Genomic DNA, 14,409 nt, shown 5'->3' on the forward strand with positions numbered 1-14,409 from the left:
GTCCTTTAATAACACTTAAGAAAATTTTCCAGTCTGAAAACAAATGCAATAGCAAACATGCATTTACTCCCTAGCTCAAATATTATCTGCACTGATGAAAAGCTAACATTAAAGTATAGCAAGGACCATTATAATGCTACCATAATTAAATAAGGCACATCATGTACTCAGTTAACGTTTTCAAAAATGACTAAATGGATTATAAGCCTATGTCCCATTTTCGACAACGATTTAGGACTCACCTTTTAGGTGCCTGAAGATGCAGATAGGCGCCTAAGTGGGATTTTCAAAAGCACCTAAAGAAATTCAGGTGCCTAATTGCCATTGAAATCAATGTCCAGATTAAAACTCTCACCCAAGTACCTAAAACACTTCTGAAAATGGGTCTTAGGCCCCATAAATCACATAAGGGCTTTGAAAAATGTATTCCTGCTCTACAGGGTCAAATTTTCAACTAGGAGTGCCTGAGTTTAGCTAATAATACAAGACACACATTCTGTGGGCATAAAACAAATAACTGCTTATAGACATGAATATCTGTATACCCAAGTACCCTTTTGCACAAACACTTAACTATTCTGTGCTTGTACATATGTCCTCTGCATGTGCAGTTCACTGGTTTAATGGGAGCACTGTCTACAAACTCAATTTAGGGGCCAATGAAGAAATAATTAGCTCAGTGTGCTTTTAACAGTTTTTAATAGACAATGCCATTACAATGAGTAGATGGATCATGTTATTATTATTAAATATTTGTCTAGCACTCTGGATTTACATGGCAGTTTACAGAAATAAAAAGACATGATCCCTGCTCTGGAGAACTTAAAATCTAAATTAGACATAGGAAATACCGAGAAGTAAGAGGAAGATGAGGGATGAGAATTGTACGAATACAGATATAGGGACCATAAGTGGTGTGTGTGCATCTTGAAAGACCAGACAATTGTATTTGAGAATAAGGTCGGTCACAAGAGAAGTAACAGCACTAGAGCAGAGGCCAGTTATGGAAAGCTATCTGAAACAAGTTTTTAAGGAGGGATTTGAAAGGGAGGGGATGATTTGCGCAGTGGAAAAGGAAGGTCATTCTGGGCATAGGAAGAAAGGCAGAAAATGAAAAAAGGAAAAATATGAAGGTTTTGAGAACAGCTGGCAGAGCATAGATCATATTGTGAGGGGTAGATAGAGACAAAGACCAGAGAGGTTAATTTTATTTACAGGATACTGGACAGGTTGAAGAGGGAGAAATGATCAGGAAGGCCGGAGAGAAGGAAGTTACTATAGATTATGGAAGACCTAAGGGGTTTGGGCTAGGAAATTAATGAAGGGGTCTTCGGCAGCATTCCAACCATCAGTGTTGCTGTGACTGTAACTGCAGAAATTCTACCAAATCCTCCTTGCCTTTCTTTGGCGCAAGGAAACTTGCCATTAATGACATTAAGGACTCTCAAGAAAAGCAATGTTTTATGTCTGCACAACTAGACTCAATCTCTATTATTCCTGTTCAGTGCAGTTACGTTGAGTAGGATTATGAGTTCATTCTACCACAGTAAGAGGTAGTGTAAGAGGTAAAGAACATCTACCCAGGAACATGGCTCTACAGTTCCACTGCTTCTAACGTACAAAATAATAGTAACAATAAGAAAAACAAAAAAGAAACAATGAGGAGTGAAATTAGATGGAAAGAGCAGAGGAGAGACAGAGAATGGCAGGGCTAGACACAGACAGAAGAGGAGAAAGAGAGACCATAAATATACATATAGTCATTCTGAACTTGGAGTGAGTATCTAGGCGTTTAAATAAAAAAAATAAAAGGGAGATGGAAAATACTATAATTGAGAGGTAAAATATATGTGGCTGACCTTTTTCTATTCTAAATGAATACATACCATCAGATGGAAAGAACTGCAAGCTGAAACTAAAATAAATATTCTGTTTGGAGAGAGACAGGCACATCAATATAAATGGAGTTACCGGCCCTGATCCTCCAATCCCTTATGTCTGTTTTACACCATCGTAATTCAGAGTTACAATGGCATAAACCCAACGTAACAGCTGCAGAATCAGGATCACAATTCATTTTTTAAAAAGATATTTAGTCAAATTCACTGGTGTCAAACTGACAATGCAAACAGTAGTAAACTCTTCTAAATCATCAGGTTAAGTTGGGTTTATGGCTACTTTGATTCACCAGAGCAGCACAAAGCAATCAAACCTTATAGGTGAATTGTATGAGTGCCTATACGTGGGGGGAAAGAAATACTTAAAGAACCTGTTTGCAAGGAATAATTCAGCCATCAGAAAGATTAGAACCCTTTAGCTGATTCATGTACCTCCTTCAAAATTCACTAAGCAATTTATGAAACAATGAGCATGATTCTCTGGTACTCTGACCAATTTGTGCTGCTTCAGTAGTGCAAACAATCATAAACCTGATGCAAATGTCTTCTGAAGGATTCTCTTTGTGCAGGGGAATCCTCCGGTGGTAAAGGACTGTTGTACTGGCTCCTCTCAAAGGTTAGGAAATAAGAAGTTGTTATCCACTGACTGAATATGGTTAACAGAGCTATATATCAACTATCATTATCATATATCTTCCCCCTTGATCATTATATGATGGAGAAGTTGGACCACACATCCTCAGCTGGTGAAAATTGGTATAACTCCATTATCTATAATGGAATTACACCAGATTATATTCGCGGAGGATCTGATTTATAATTTTAGCACTTTCCATCACTCATTTAAATCAGTCTCTCCAGCCTCATAATCATTTTTGTTTCTCTCCTCTAACTAAGTTTCAATTTTCTGATATACTCAAAGGTACACAAGTACTTCAGGTATAGTCTCACCTGCGCCATATAGAAAAGTGCAATGGGCTCACTGATCCATGATATGACACTTTTGTGCATGTAGCCAAAAAACACATTGGCTGTTTTTGCCACCATGTTATATAATATCCTCATATCCAATGTGCTGCCCACTCTGACTCTCAGATCTTATCTGACATTACTGTATTCCAGTTATCACCTTCATAGTGACTAGTTGTTCCCCTGTTTCTAATCTACTTAGGGGCATGAAGACTAGAGTTGGTCAAAAAAGTTTTGATGGAACAGTTTTTCATGGGAAAATTCTGCTTTGTCATAATCTAAAGGTTTTGTGGGAACATGACAACATTTTTGACTGAAAAATTTCTGAATCAAAATATTTTGAAATTTCTGGTCCCTGTAATATTTCAAGATTTTGCAGTTAGGATGAAAACAAATTTTGAAATGTTGTAATATCTGGCAGGATGGACATTTTGTTTTCTGACCCGCTCTGCTGAGACTGAAAAATCTTTCCACTCATGTCAGCTGATCTGGTCCAAGTTCAAGGTCTGTGTCAGTTTTCTGTCCTCACTACTGTTTGCAGCAAATCACAGTTTAATAGTATCTGGAAACATAATTAATGCATAGCTTAGCCCTTCTTCCAGGTCACATTAATAGAAATGCTAAATAAAAGACAGCGAAGTACTGACCCCTGGAAACTTAGATATATTTCCATTTATGTTACAGTTGCTTTACCTTTAGCAATAAATATTTGCTGCAGAAGAAACATATCCGAAATAGTTTCATTCTACAAGTCAAAACATACACAAATTCTGAAATCCTCCTACTACTTTTACTGCATTAGAGCAATGCAGGAGGAAAGAATGCAGGTTGAAAGAATAAAGCTGTTGTTTCAAATATTGTCTGCACCATGACCTAAAGTAATCAGCTATTTTTAAGATAAAATTCTGCAATGCTTTACAGTGATTTCTACTTGTTACTTGAGGAGTCTGTGGGAGTGAAGGGGAGAGTGAAAAATATACAGCAGCACAATACTTGATCCTACAGGTAAATCTAATGAAACAAATGAGAATTGTGCCTGTACAAAGCCTGCAGGATATGGAAGCAAGAAGTGAAGGAACTGATCTTACTCCTGCTAATTTCAAAGGGATGACAAAGAGATGAAACTAAAAGAAAGCAAATAGATAGACCACCAACAGTTCTGAACTCTGGAGAGCTGATTTACACTCCAGTCAGTCCCACCTTAGTCAGAGCTATAAATCACAGACGAAGGCTCTTGTTTTAATTACTATTTGTTACTGAAGGGCCAATGATGTGCTCATGGCTATAAAGGTAAAAGTGTGAGTGGTGGGAGGAGAGATGTATTACATCTAAACAGACAGAAAGAGATAAGACCAAAAAACTGGGAAACCAAGAAGAGGTACCGGCTTGCATGTCTTAAAACACAGGGTATGAAATCCGGACCCCACTGAAGTCAATGGGAGTTTTGCCATTGACTTAAATAAGGTCAGGATTTCACCCAAGTATCCTACCTCTCACTCTTCTTATCTAATATGTCAGCTCGGAGAACGCACTTGACTCAGGTGAATTAGTGTTTGTGGGTCTTCTGTAAAGAGCACTGAAGAGGGTTTTAAATGGGGTGACAGTGTAAGCCTAGAGCTTTGGGATTAGACCACAAATGTAGGGTTTGTCTACACAAGCATTTTAAATTGGATCACATCAATCTGTTTTGAAAGCACTTGCATACGTATGACACAACCCATCATTGCACACTAACTCTGCATTTATCGGGAACTCTGGAGTGCTTGACTTTGAATTTAAGAGCGTTCATGGGAACACTGGGAATACTGCTGCAGGGATGTAGAGATTAGGAGTTGCTGCTGATACCGGTAGCCCGCATTGTCCAGGGGCTGAAGGACATGCTTGAGTCCCAATTATGGGCCTGCAGGCCTAACGGGATCATGATGTGCAGGAGGACATTCTGACTCAGGAATGTGGCCATGGGTTGCATCTGCCTCTCTCTCTCTTTTTCCATGCTCTTCTTCTCCATGGTGAGGCTGTCTTTGGCCACAACCACACCCTCCCTGGCCACGATGACGCTGTCCTTTGGCACTGCCATGATCTTCTGGAAAAACTGCATTTCTTTCTCTCACTGGGTCCTCGTGTACAGCCTCCACCTCTCAGCCAGCCTGGTTTTCCTGAGTGAGTTCTGCAAACATCTCATTCAAGGTCTTCCTGTCCCCCCGCCTCAGGCTGGCCAATCTGTCAATAGTACAGGCCCCTGTCTCTGGTGGTCTGGTTTGTTGCAGGTGCTGTGGCTGTGGGAGCAGGGGTTTAAAAACAGTTGTTTGTTGTTCATATAGCAGACAAGTCATGATCTCTTTTTTTAATATGTATGTAACTTTACCTCCCTTAGACTCTTTCCATTCTATGGGGAACCTCAGAGAAGGCATGGTACTGGATGCATTTGGATTTCAGTCTACTGTATCCACATTCATGCCGTTAGGGGTCAGGTGGGGCGGCTGGAACTATGTTCCAGGTTTGTTTTTGTAGTTTTGTTTGTGCACTGGAGATGCTTCTGTGGCATCAGAAACATTGTAAAAGGATGCATGGGGGGTTTGCTGGATAGTAATCCCCTCTACACGCCCTTGAGGTTGTCCCGACTCTCGCTGACTATGCTGAGGCAGACGACAAGGCGGCTGAGAATGGTCTAGGCAAAGGACAAACTAGCAAGATCTCCTGTGAAGTTATTCACCAGGATCATCTCCCCAGAAGCTCTGCAGGAATGGAAGGCTCTTGCAAGCTATACGAAGGGGCATGGGCGTGTGGCTATTCCCTGTAACGTGCTAAGCAAAATGGAGCTATTTCTCAGTCTTAAGTTCTGCTACACCTCCCCTGAAGACATGGGGAAAGTGGAGAGAAAATAGATAGGGTCCTGCAATGATTGACAGCTAGAATGCACGGCACAGAGTATTTGCATTTAATCTCTTCATCCCTGGAGCAGTACTTCCAGCGACTCCCATTAACCTTTTAGATTCAGCCTTTTGGCACCAAGAACACTTCACCCAACAGTCCAGCTCTCTTGAGCCCTGCAAGAGCCCTGAGAATTTTAAGCCATGGCACTCAACCCAGAACCCATGAGGACAAGAGGAGCCAGAAACAAAGCATATACAGGTCTCTAACTTGATGCACTCCCTGTCTCCTGGGGAAAAAAAAATTGTATTTGAACTGTTCTTAATGTTGCACTTTGAGTTTTGTTTGCACTGCTGCAGTAATTAAAGGTTAGTGTATAGATGGTTACTTGAGAAGATTGGTTAGTTAAATGTTTCTCCAAATACCAAGATATTCTTATTCCACTGGTTTCATTAAAACTTAATTATTGGGTTTTTATTGTTCTTCATAATATAACTGTTCACAATAAATCCATGAGTCATGATTGCATATAACACAGAAAATCCTTTAAATAAAGCTGAAATAATTCAGAGCATTTTACAATAGCATATAGGAATGTGGAACTTCAACCACCCACACACAATCCCTCACAAACTGCATCCTCACACCCTCCACGGGCTAACATGTTTAGGCAGGCGATTCAAGATACGAACAACAGGCATCCCTGACAGCATACCCCCAGCCTGTTTGTGGAACTCCGTGGCACGCCTTGAGGGCTGCTGAAATCTCCGAGCAAGTCCCCACACCTCAGCCTCCTGCCCTTCGGTAAAGCTTTCTCCCTGGCTCTCACAAATACTGTGCAAAACACAACATGCTGTTCAAATGGCTGGAACATTTTTTTCCTTTTGATTCCATAAACAGCCCCATCCACCTTTCAAGTGGTCAAATGCACACTCAACAACCATTCTGCAGCTGCTCAGGTGATAGTTAAAATGTTTCTTCCTTCTGTCCAAGTGACCTGTGAATGGCTTCAGTAGCTAGGGAATCAGGGAATAAGCCCAGTCACCCAGAATAACCAGACAAACCTCCAGACTATTAATGTGGATAGTGCTCCTGGGGCAAACTGTCCTTTCTCCATTAATTTAAATAGTACTGCGTTCTGAAAGATCCTAGCATCTTGGACACTCTCAGACCACACTGCATTTATGTCTGTAAACCTGCCGCAGTGGTCAACCATTCCTTTGAGCTCTTTGGAGAAATACCCCTTTCTGTTTATAAATTCTGTGCCCAGAGGGGTGGGGAATGATAGGTATACGGGTTCCATTAATTGCCCCAGTACACTTTGGGAACCCCACGCATGCAAAACCATCAATAATCTCCTGAGCGTATTCATGCTTGTCACCATAGCGGCATGGAGCATTGTTGGGTCTGTGTGGCTGACAGCAATTTGAAAATGGCACACACCAGCCGAGAAAGGAAGTATGAGATGGAGACAGTGGAAACATGGGAATTTTTTAAAATAAATTGAACCTATCTGATGTCCCAAAATTCACAGCAAAAATCATCCCCGAATCCTGCTGCTCAACTGTGACGCAAAGAACCATGGGATATCCCTGGAGAATGCTACGCCCTCAATTGGCAGCAAACTGTGCCGTGTGTTCATCTCATGTGAAATGAAAATGGGACAAGTATTGTGTGTGTATGCTATTGGTGAGACTTGAGTACTGTTAGTTTCCTGACCCACACGAAAAAGCTTCCGATTAAACCACTCTGTAGAAAAACAGTTAGTGTTTTCAGCCTATTTCCCATCTATGCACAACAAAAAGCTTGCACCATTGGCACTGAACAACCATAGGCCAGATAATCAGCTAGTGTAAATCAGCATATCTGTGTTAATTTCTGAACGTCAACTGAGGATCTGGCCCAATAATCATAATTAATAACTACAGTTGTGCAAATAACATTTTGCAGTTCACTGGCAATTCTGAAAATTGGAAAAATAGTTTCAAGTACAGTTAAGCATTTTGTTTAAACAAAATCAAAACATTTCATTTTAATTTTGACCATTTTAAAATGTTTTTATTGGATTTTTTTTAAAAAAAGTTAAAGGACATTTTTCAATGAAAAGTAAATTCAAACTGAAAAATCTAAATATTTTGTATTGAAAATGTCAAAACTAAATGTTTTGATTGTTTTGCTTTTTTTTTTGACTGAAACAAATTGGCAAAATCGACAGGAATTCACAAAATGATTTGGTGTAGCTGAATCTGCATTTTTGGCTGAAAATATTTAGGCCCAACTCTAAATATTTCACCCAACTCTAAAAACAACAGCAAATGCACTTAGCATCATGATTTGCAGTATATGACTAAGGTAGTCCGAAGGTTAGTAAACCAAGACTACTGTAATAAGGACTGAAACAGAATTCTATATAAAAGCTTGATTAAGGCTTGTTTTCACTAGGTCTGGTTCATAAGAACTAAGTTCATTCACAAAATAAGGGATAAACCAACCAAATAATAGAGAGCATATCTCTCCTCCCTGTAGTAAAATCTGCAGGCGGGGCCTAAACATGAACTCCTACAAAAACCATTTGGACTGGGAGATAGGGTTTACCCCCATCTGGTGAGGAACGGGCCATGGATCTGGGGAAAGGAGGTGGGGAGTGCTGCCATGGAGATGTCTGATCCTCATTCCTTTTCCATACTAGGAAGGGAACCCACCTATAGATGGTGCCCTCTGTGAGCAAATCTTTGGGGAAAGATCTCCCCATAGTTTCTATAGGTAGAGCTGGTAGAGATGTCTATAGGTAAGGTTGCTTAAAAATTTCCATCTAAGATGCTGTTTTCAATTGTTTATAATTTTGCCAGATATTAATTGTGTGGTCTGAAATTTTCCATGTCATATGTTTGCCTTAGACTGAATTATTTTGTAAGGTTTCAGTGGAAAAAAATAGTATGCAATCTTGTAATTAAAGATTGTATCACAATGCATATGCACAAAGGGGAAATTAACTTTTCACAGGCAACCTTAACTCTGGCATTTCCTAAATTTTGAGTGCTTGACTTTGCAATCTGCTGCCTTGGTTTACAATTCAATCTACATCCCACTCATCGCCTGTGGTCATGAACTTTGGGTAATGACTAAAAGGATGAGATCGCAGATACAAACAGCGGAAATGAGGTTTCTCTGCAGGGTGGCTGGGCTAACTCTCCAAGATAGAGTGAGAGGCTCAGCCATTCGGGAAAGCCTTGGTGTAGAGCTGCTACTCCTCTGGATCAGGAGGAGTTAGCTGAAGTGGTTTGGGCACCTGATAGGCTTCCTTTGGAACTATACCGGACACGTTCCACTGGGAGGAGGCCCTAAGGCTGACACAGGACAGACTAGAGGGATTACATCTCCTGGCTGGCCTAGGATCTCCCAGAGGAGCTGGATGATTGCAGAAGAAAGGGAGGCCTGGTTCTCCCTACTCTTCAGGCTGCCACTGCGACCCTCACCAGGAAAAGCAGCAGAAAGAAAGAAAGAAAGAAAGAAAGAAAAGACTTTGCAACCGTATTGTTCTTTTAGCACAGATTTTTGGATGTAATTTTATCTAATTACACTGGCTCCTGTGAACATTCAATAATTTTTGCATTTTCCAATCAAAGGTTCACCAACAGTTTTAGGGACAACTGGAGGAGTGCACACATGGCAGAATAGAATTTGACTTCTTTTCGTTTCAGCTTGTCTGGCTACAACTTTGAGACAACAAGCTCAAATGACTTCCTGGGGTACCATATCTGTTTCATGTAATTTAGGATTTATTCCCCATTTATTTGTGCATACAGTTTATTTTCTAAATGGGGACCATTAAAAATGATAGTGATAGCAGATGGTCTGAAAAAATCACAGGCCAGATCTAGGCTAATGCTGTAGTCCTTTGCACCACTGGAGCAATGAAAGCGGGTAATAAATCTGTCCCAACTGGACACACCTTCCATATTGTGTGAGTTATATATTCTCACCTTCTAATCAATAGTTGTCAGTAGGCCTACTCTAACTGAATGGACTTTGTTAACACCTACCCTCCCCATTGTTGTTCCTTACCCTTGGATGTATATTAATACCCCCTATCTGATTTCTATTTCTTGCATCTGATGAAGTGGATTGCAGCCCACAAAAGCTTATGCCTGCAGAAATTAAATTTGTTAGTCTTCAAAGTGCCACAGGACTCTCGTTGTTTTTGCTGTATACAGACTAACACGGCTACCCCTCTGGAATATATTATTCTGTGAGTAGTCCCATTGATTTCATAATGGGCAATGGAAAGACTGTAAAAGCTATGCAAATATAATAGGATGCCATATATAAATAGGTCCTCCTCTAAAATGAATACTATTTGATGTACAGAGATTCTTTTTTCAGCTTCAGTAGAGCAATTACATCAACATCCAAACTATCACTCATAAGTTATAGACTTTTTCTGGTTTTGAATATTGTTTTGAAGTTATTTTCCAAAAGAGATGTGCTACCAGTGCAGCCATCAATTTCTCATTGGGTGCAATATTTCTCTAAAATACGTCTTATTCCAGATATGATACAAAGTGTTACCTGCCTGGATACTGTATTCATGCAAAAATTCTTAACAGAATATAATCTCAGGAATAATATTCATCTGTATAGACTTGAAAGCATTGGATTTGTTTTATCAATGCTCATAACATGTTATTTAAATTTGTGTGTAACATTTAATAATAATTCCCATTGCAATAATTTTTGTTGGAAAAAATATTGGATCTTGAAAAATGAGGGTTGACCAAAATATCCTTGTTACCAATGACTCTGATGTCATTTTGAACTACAGCAGTTATTAATAATCATCCACAATTGCAATTCTGCTCATCAAGGATACACAACACTTTCACCATACAGCATGTGTGCTGAGCGATATAGGATTAAACACAGAGAATGTAAAACTGTTCAGTAAAATTGCAATACAAACCCCAAATTGATTCTTTCCACATGTTTAGAGATTCTTGCTGGCACTGCTGCCAAAGATCGAAATGTGCAGTGAACTTCAGTGGGAACGTAACAGGCACATGGGTGCGGACATGGAAAAGCGATTTGTGGAAGCCCCAGAGACACAATCAGCACCACGGATAGTGCCCCCAAATTTGCCCTCTTTTGCATCTTCGCAGTTGTCTTCATTTCGCTGTACCTGTTTTATTTGTAAAAGAAAATGTTTTTATCTTTATAAACACATTTTTAGAGCATGATCACTTAAATGATGGCTTCTATAGGAACTACTTTTGTTAAGAATTCCTGACTGATCTATAGAATAGAGAAAATGTAGGAGAAACTTTGTACAAATCTATTTCTATGCAATCTGATAGCAAATATGGTGTGAAAAGAGTTTTTCTTTCAAGTTATTTGCTATTTCAAAGTCAAATTTTTCCCTCATTTCCATTTTACTATAATTAAACTCATTTTCTATTTTCCTATGGTGAAATATTTTATACTTTTGGTTTACACATATAACTTTTATGGGAGAAGGCATTCTCTAGTAGTTTAGGGCAGAGAACTAGAAGTCATTATATACTTTACCACTCAATTTCTGTCTGATGTTGCTATGCAATGTCATTTAAGCCAAAACTTTCAATGGGAGCTATGGATAATCAGGACTTCTAAAACCAACCCATTTATTTAGAAGCCTAAACATGGAGGTAGGAGGAAGTTTAAGCACCCAGGTGTTAAAAGTTTGACCTTAACATCTATAAAACTTAAGCAAACATTTTCAGACTTGGGTTCCAGAAGTTAAGCTCTTAAATTCATATTAAGGCACCTCAATAACTATCCACATTTTACAAAGCTACTCAGAACCTGCAGCTGTCATTGACTTTGAGGATTTAGCACATTTGAAAATCAGATAATTTACTTGGGTGCCTAACTATAGATTGAAGAGACTAGCTTCAGGCAAACAAGTTGAAAATGTTAGCTCTAATTGTTAGACCTTTATGAAGTGCTTTGAGTTCTTCAGATGAAAGGTGCCACAGAAAGACAACTTATTAATGTTGTTGTTATTGTTGTATAACCTAGTGTGACAATGAAGGACACTCATCCAAGTCTATAGTGGCATGTGGATTTCAGCTATATCAAAACCTCATCCAGTATTGCCTACATCAAACTATTATCCTTCATATGAAAGTCAAATTTCTTAAATCTACAGAATATAAAAGACTGTCATTCTTTTTCTACCAACATGATATGCAAGCCATTATAATTCAAAGAAGAAACTCATCATCAAGATGAAAAGGTTTCTCAAATGTCTGTGGTCAAGTTAATAAGACAGTTACTATTCTCTACAAAAATACTTCATAAAGTGTGTAAGAACTATGCACTTATTTAGGTGTTTCCTTTAGTGAAAGCTGTCATGTTAAAATACCTTATACATTTCATTTTCTTTTGAAAAGTAGTAAACTTCCATTTCCTTTTAAATAATTCTTGCAGGAGTCAACCATAAGTTACAACAAGACTTGCTAAGCAAGATCAAGAATCAAACTTTTAAGTGGGAAATTATAGACTCCATCAATTTTTTCTCCAATTAAGAACAGAAAATGAATGACAATAATGCAAACTATACTTAAAACATTGAAATTGTTAAATTTAGAATAATTCTTACTAATAATAAACCTAATCTGGAATAAAACTTATTCTTCTTTCAGTGCAGTACAAGATGACTTTTTTTAAGCATTCTAAATATTGTATAGCTCAATAACAAAAATAATAATAATAATAATTTTTTTTGGAAAGAGAGAGAAATCAGAATCTCCACAATATATTTATTAATAGAAAGGGATCATTTCATAAATTTAGGGAACTCACGGGAATGCCCTTAAAGATGCACTGCTCTTTTGATAAGATCTTTTTGGAAGCCCTAATAAACCTGCCAACAAGCAGCTTTGGGGCAGAGGGGGTAAAGTCAACACCACCACCAACAGCAAAAAGGAGGACCTAAGGACCAGATCTCCAAGAGTATTTAGGCACCTTACTCCCATTAAGAGTCTAAATATAATTAAGGATCTGGGACTAAGTTCCTAAGAGCCAGAAGTTTTAACTGATATAGGATTCATTTCTTTAACAGGAGTTGCATTTACTATAACCTCAGTTTCATGACTCATTTCTGATGTTTTCATCATTAACAACCATTTCTGTAACTAATAATGCTATTTTACTTTTCAGTTATTCCCCAAACGTTCACTGAGACTTACAACACTCCTGTTAACCAGGAAAACATTATTCTCATTTTACAGATGGATTAGTGACTTGTCCAACATCACAAAATAAGTCAGTGAGAGAGTAAAGAATGGAACGCCAGGACTTCTGACATCTAGTCCCCGGCTGTAACCACGAGACCAATGTTTCTCAGACATTGAAGTGCCCAGTGGAAGAGCCTGGACCCCTGTAGAGACAGGCGTGGAGATAGGTTTTCACAAGGGGCTGCTGCCACATAACATGAGAGGAAAACAGGAATAGAGACTGGAAACATAAGTGGGTCTGGGGCTGCCAGCCACCACTAGGAGTCAGCAATGGGAAAGTGATGTCCAAGGAAGCAGAGAGAATAGGACCAGGTAGGTTTCCAGCATGTGAAGTGGACCAAGGAACCAAGCAGGTGGCCACTATGTGCCTGGGAAGAGGCAACCAAATAGCTAGGAATGGAGTGCAGGAAACAGGCTATCGGGCGGCACGTCTAGGGGAGTTGGGAACCAGGCAGCTGAGCTACTGACACGGGGACGGCGCAGCTCGAGCCCCTTGTGACCATGTGAGCCCATCACTGACCATGAGGGGGTGGAGGCAGGCGCACTGGTACAAACTGAGCTGAAAGCTGCACAGCCTCCTTCACTGGCTCTCCACGGACCTGCAGATCCAGCTGTGACTTCGGGGCGGGGGGGGGGGGGGGAGAGAGAGAGTTTTGACTGCGAGAGCAAAGGCCCTACATCGGCCTCAGCTTTCCGCCCCCGCTGGGGGGTGGGGGAGGCGCTGATTATTTCAGCAGCAGGGATTTGCTGGAGCTGCTGCAGGAGGCATCTTAGGAAGCCCGAGGCTGGCGGGGGGGAGTCCCTTCCCTTCCCTTCCCTTCGCAGCCTCTTTCAAGGCAGATGCTTCCCATTAGGGAAGAATTCCCCTAATTCACCGAGGTCGAGCAGAAGGGAGTTAATTCACTCCACAGCCGAAGAGCGAGCGCCGAACACACAAATAAAACCAGCCCCAATCGCCTGGAGGCGAAGCCCCCTCCCCATCCATCCCCCCCTCCCCGCAAAGCTGCCTTAGGCAGCGGTTCACCTCTGCACCCTGGGCCCTTTAAGCAGCCCGGGGACCAGCAGAAGAACAAAAGGAGAAGGGGCTGAAGCGGCGTGCGCTGGTTTGTGTTAATCAGGCCGTTCTCCAAGTCCAGTTCTCCCCCCCCCACACACACACCCCTCGCCCCCCCCGGGGGGCTCCTCTGCCAGGACGCAGGTATTGCCTCTTTGCACCGCAGCAAAGCGACCCACAGGCCGCCGGAAGGCAGGGGCTGCCAGAGGCGTTACCTGCAGGTGGGCAGAGGGGGATCACGCCAGGCCGGCCGCGGCGCCCATCCTCCGCCGAGGCTGCCACTGGCTGGGAGCTCGTCTCGGGGACCGCCCGGGGATGTGCTCGCTTGAGCCGCTGCCCGCTC

General features: G+C 40.8%; 1 protein-coding gene across 1 annotated transcript in view; it reads right to left on the bottom strand.

Annotated features, from left to right (window-relative positions):
* Positions 1-10,904, bottom strand: part of MXRA5 (matrix remodeling associated 5) — a 28,891-nt gene extending 17,987 nt beyond the window's left edge. Inside the window, exon 1 of the mRNA XM_067560991.1 lies at positions 10,699-10,904. Within this exon, the coding sequence (XP_067417092.1) occupies positions 10,699-10,904 (206 nt within the window). The remainder of the gene's footprint in view (positions 1-10,698) is intronic.
* Between the last annotated feature and the right edge of the window lie 3,505 nt (positions 10,905-14,409).

Source organism: Emydura macquarii, unplaced genomic scaffold (assembly GCF_026122565.2).
Source record: "Emydura macquarii macquarii isolate MOO-44397 ecotype Brisbane River unplaced genomic scaffold, CSIRO-AGI_Emac_v2 contig_2362, whole genome shotgun sequence".
Taxonomy (NCBI): Eukaryota; Metazoa; Chordata; order Testudines; family Chelidae; genus Emydura; species Emydura macquarii.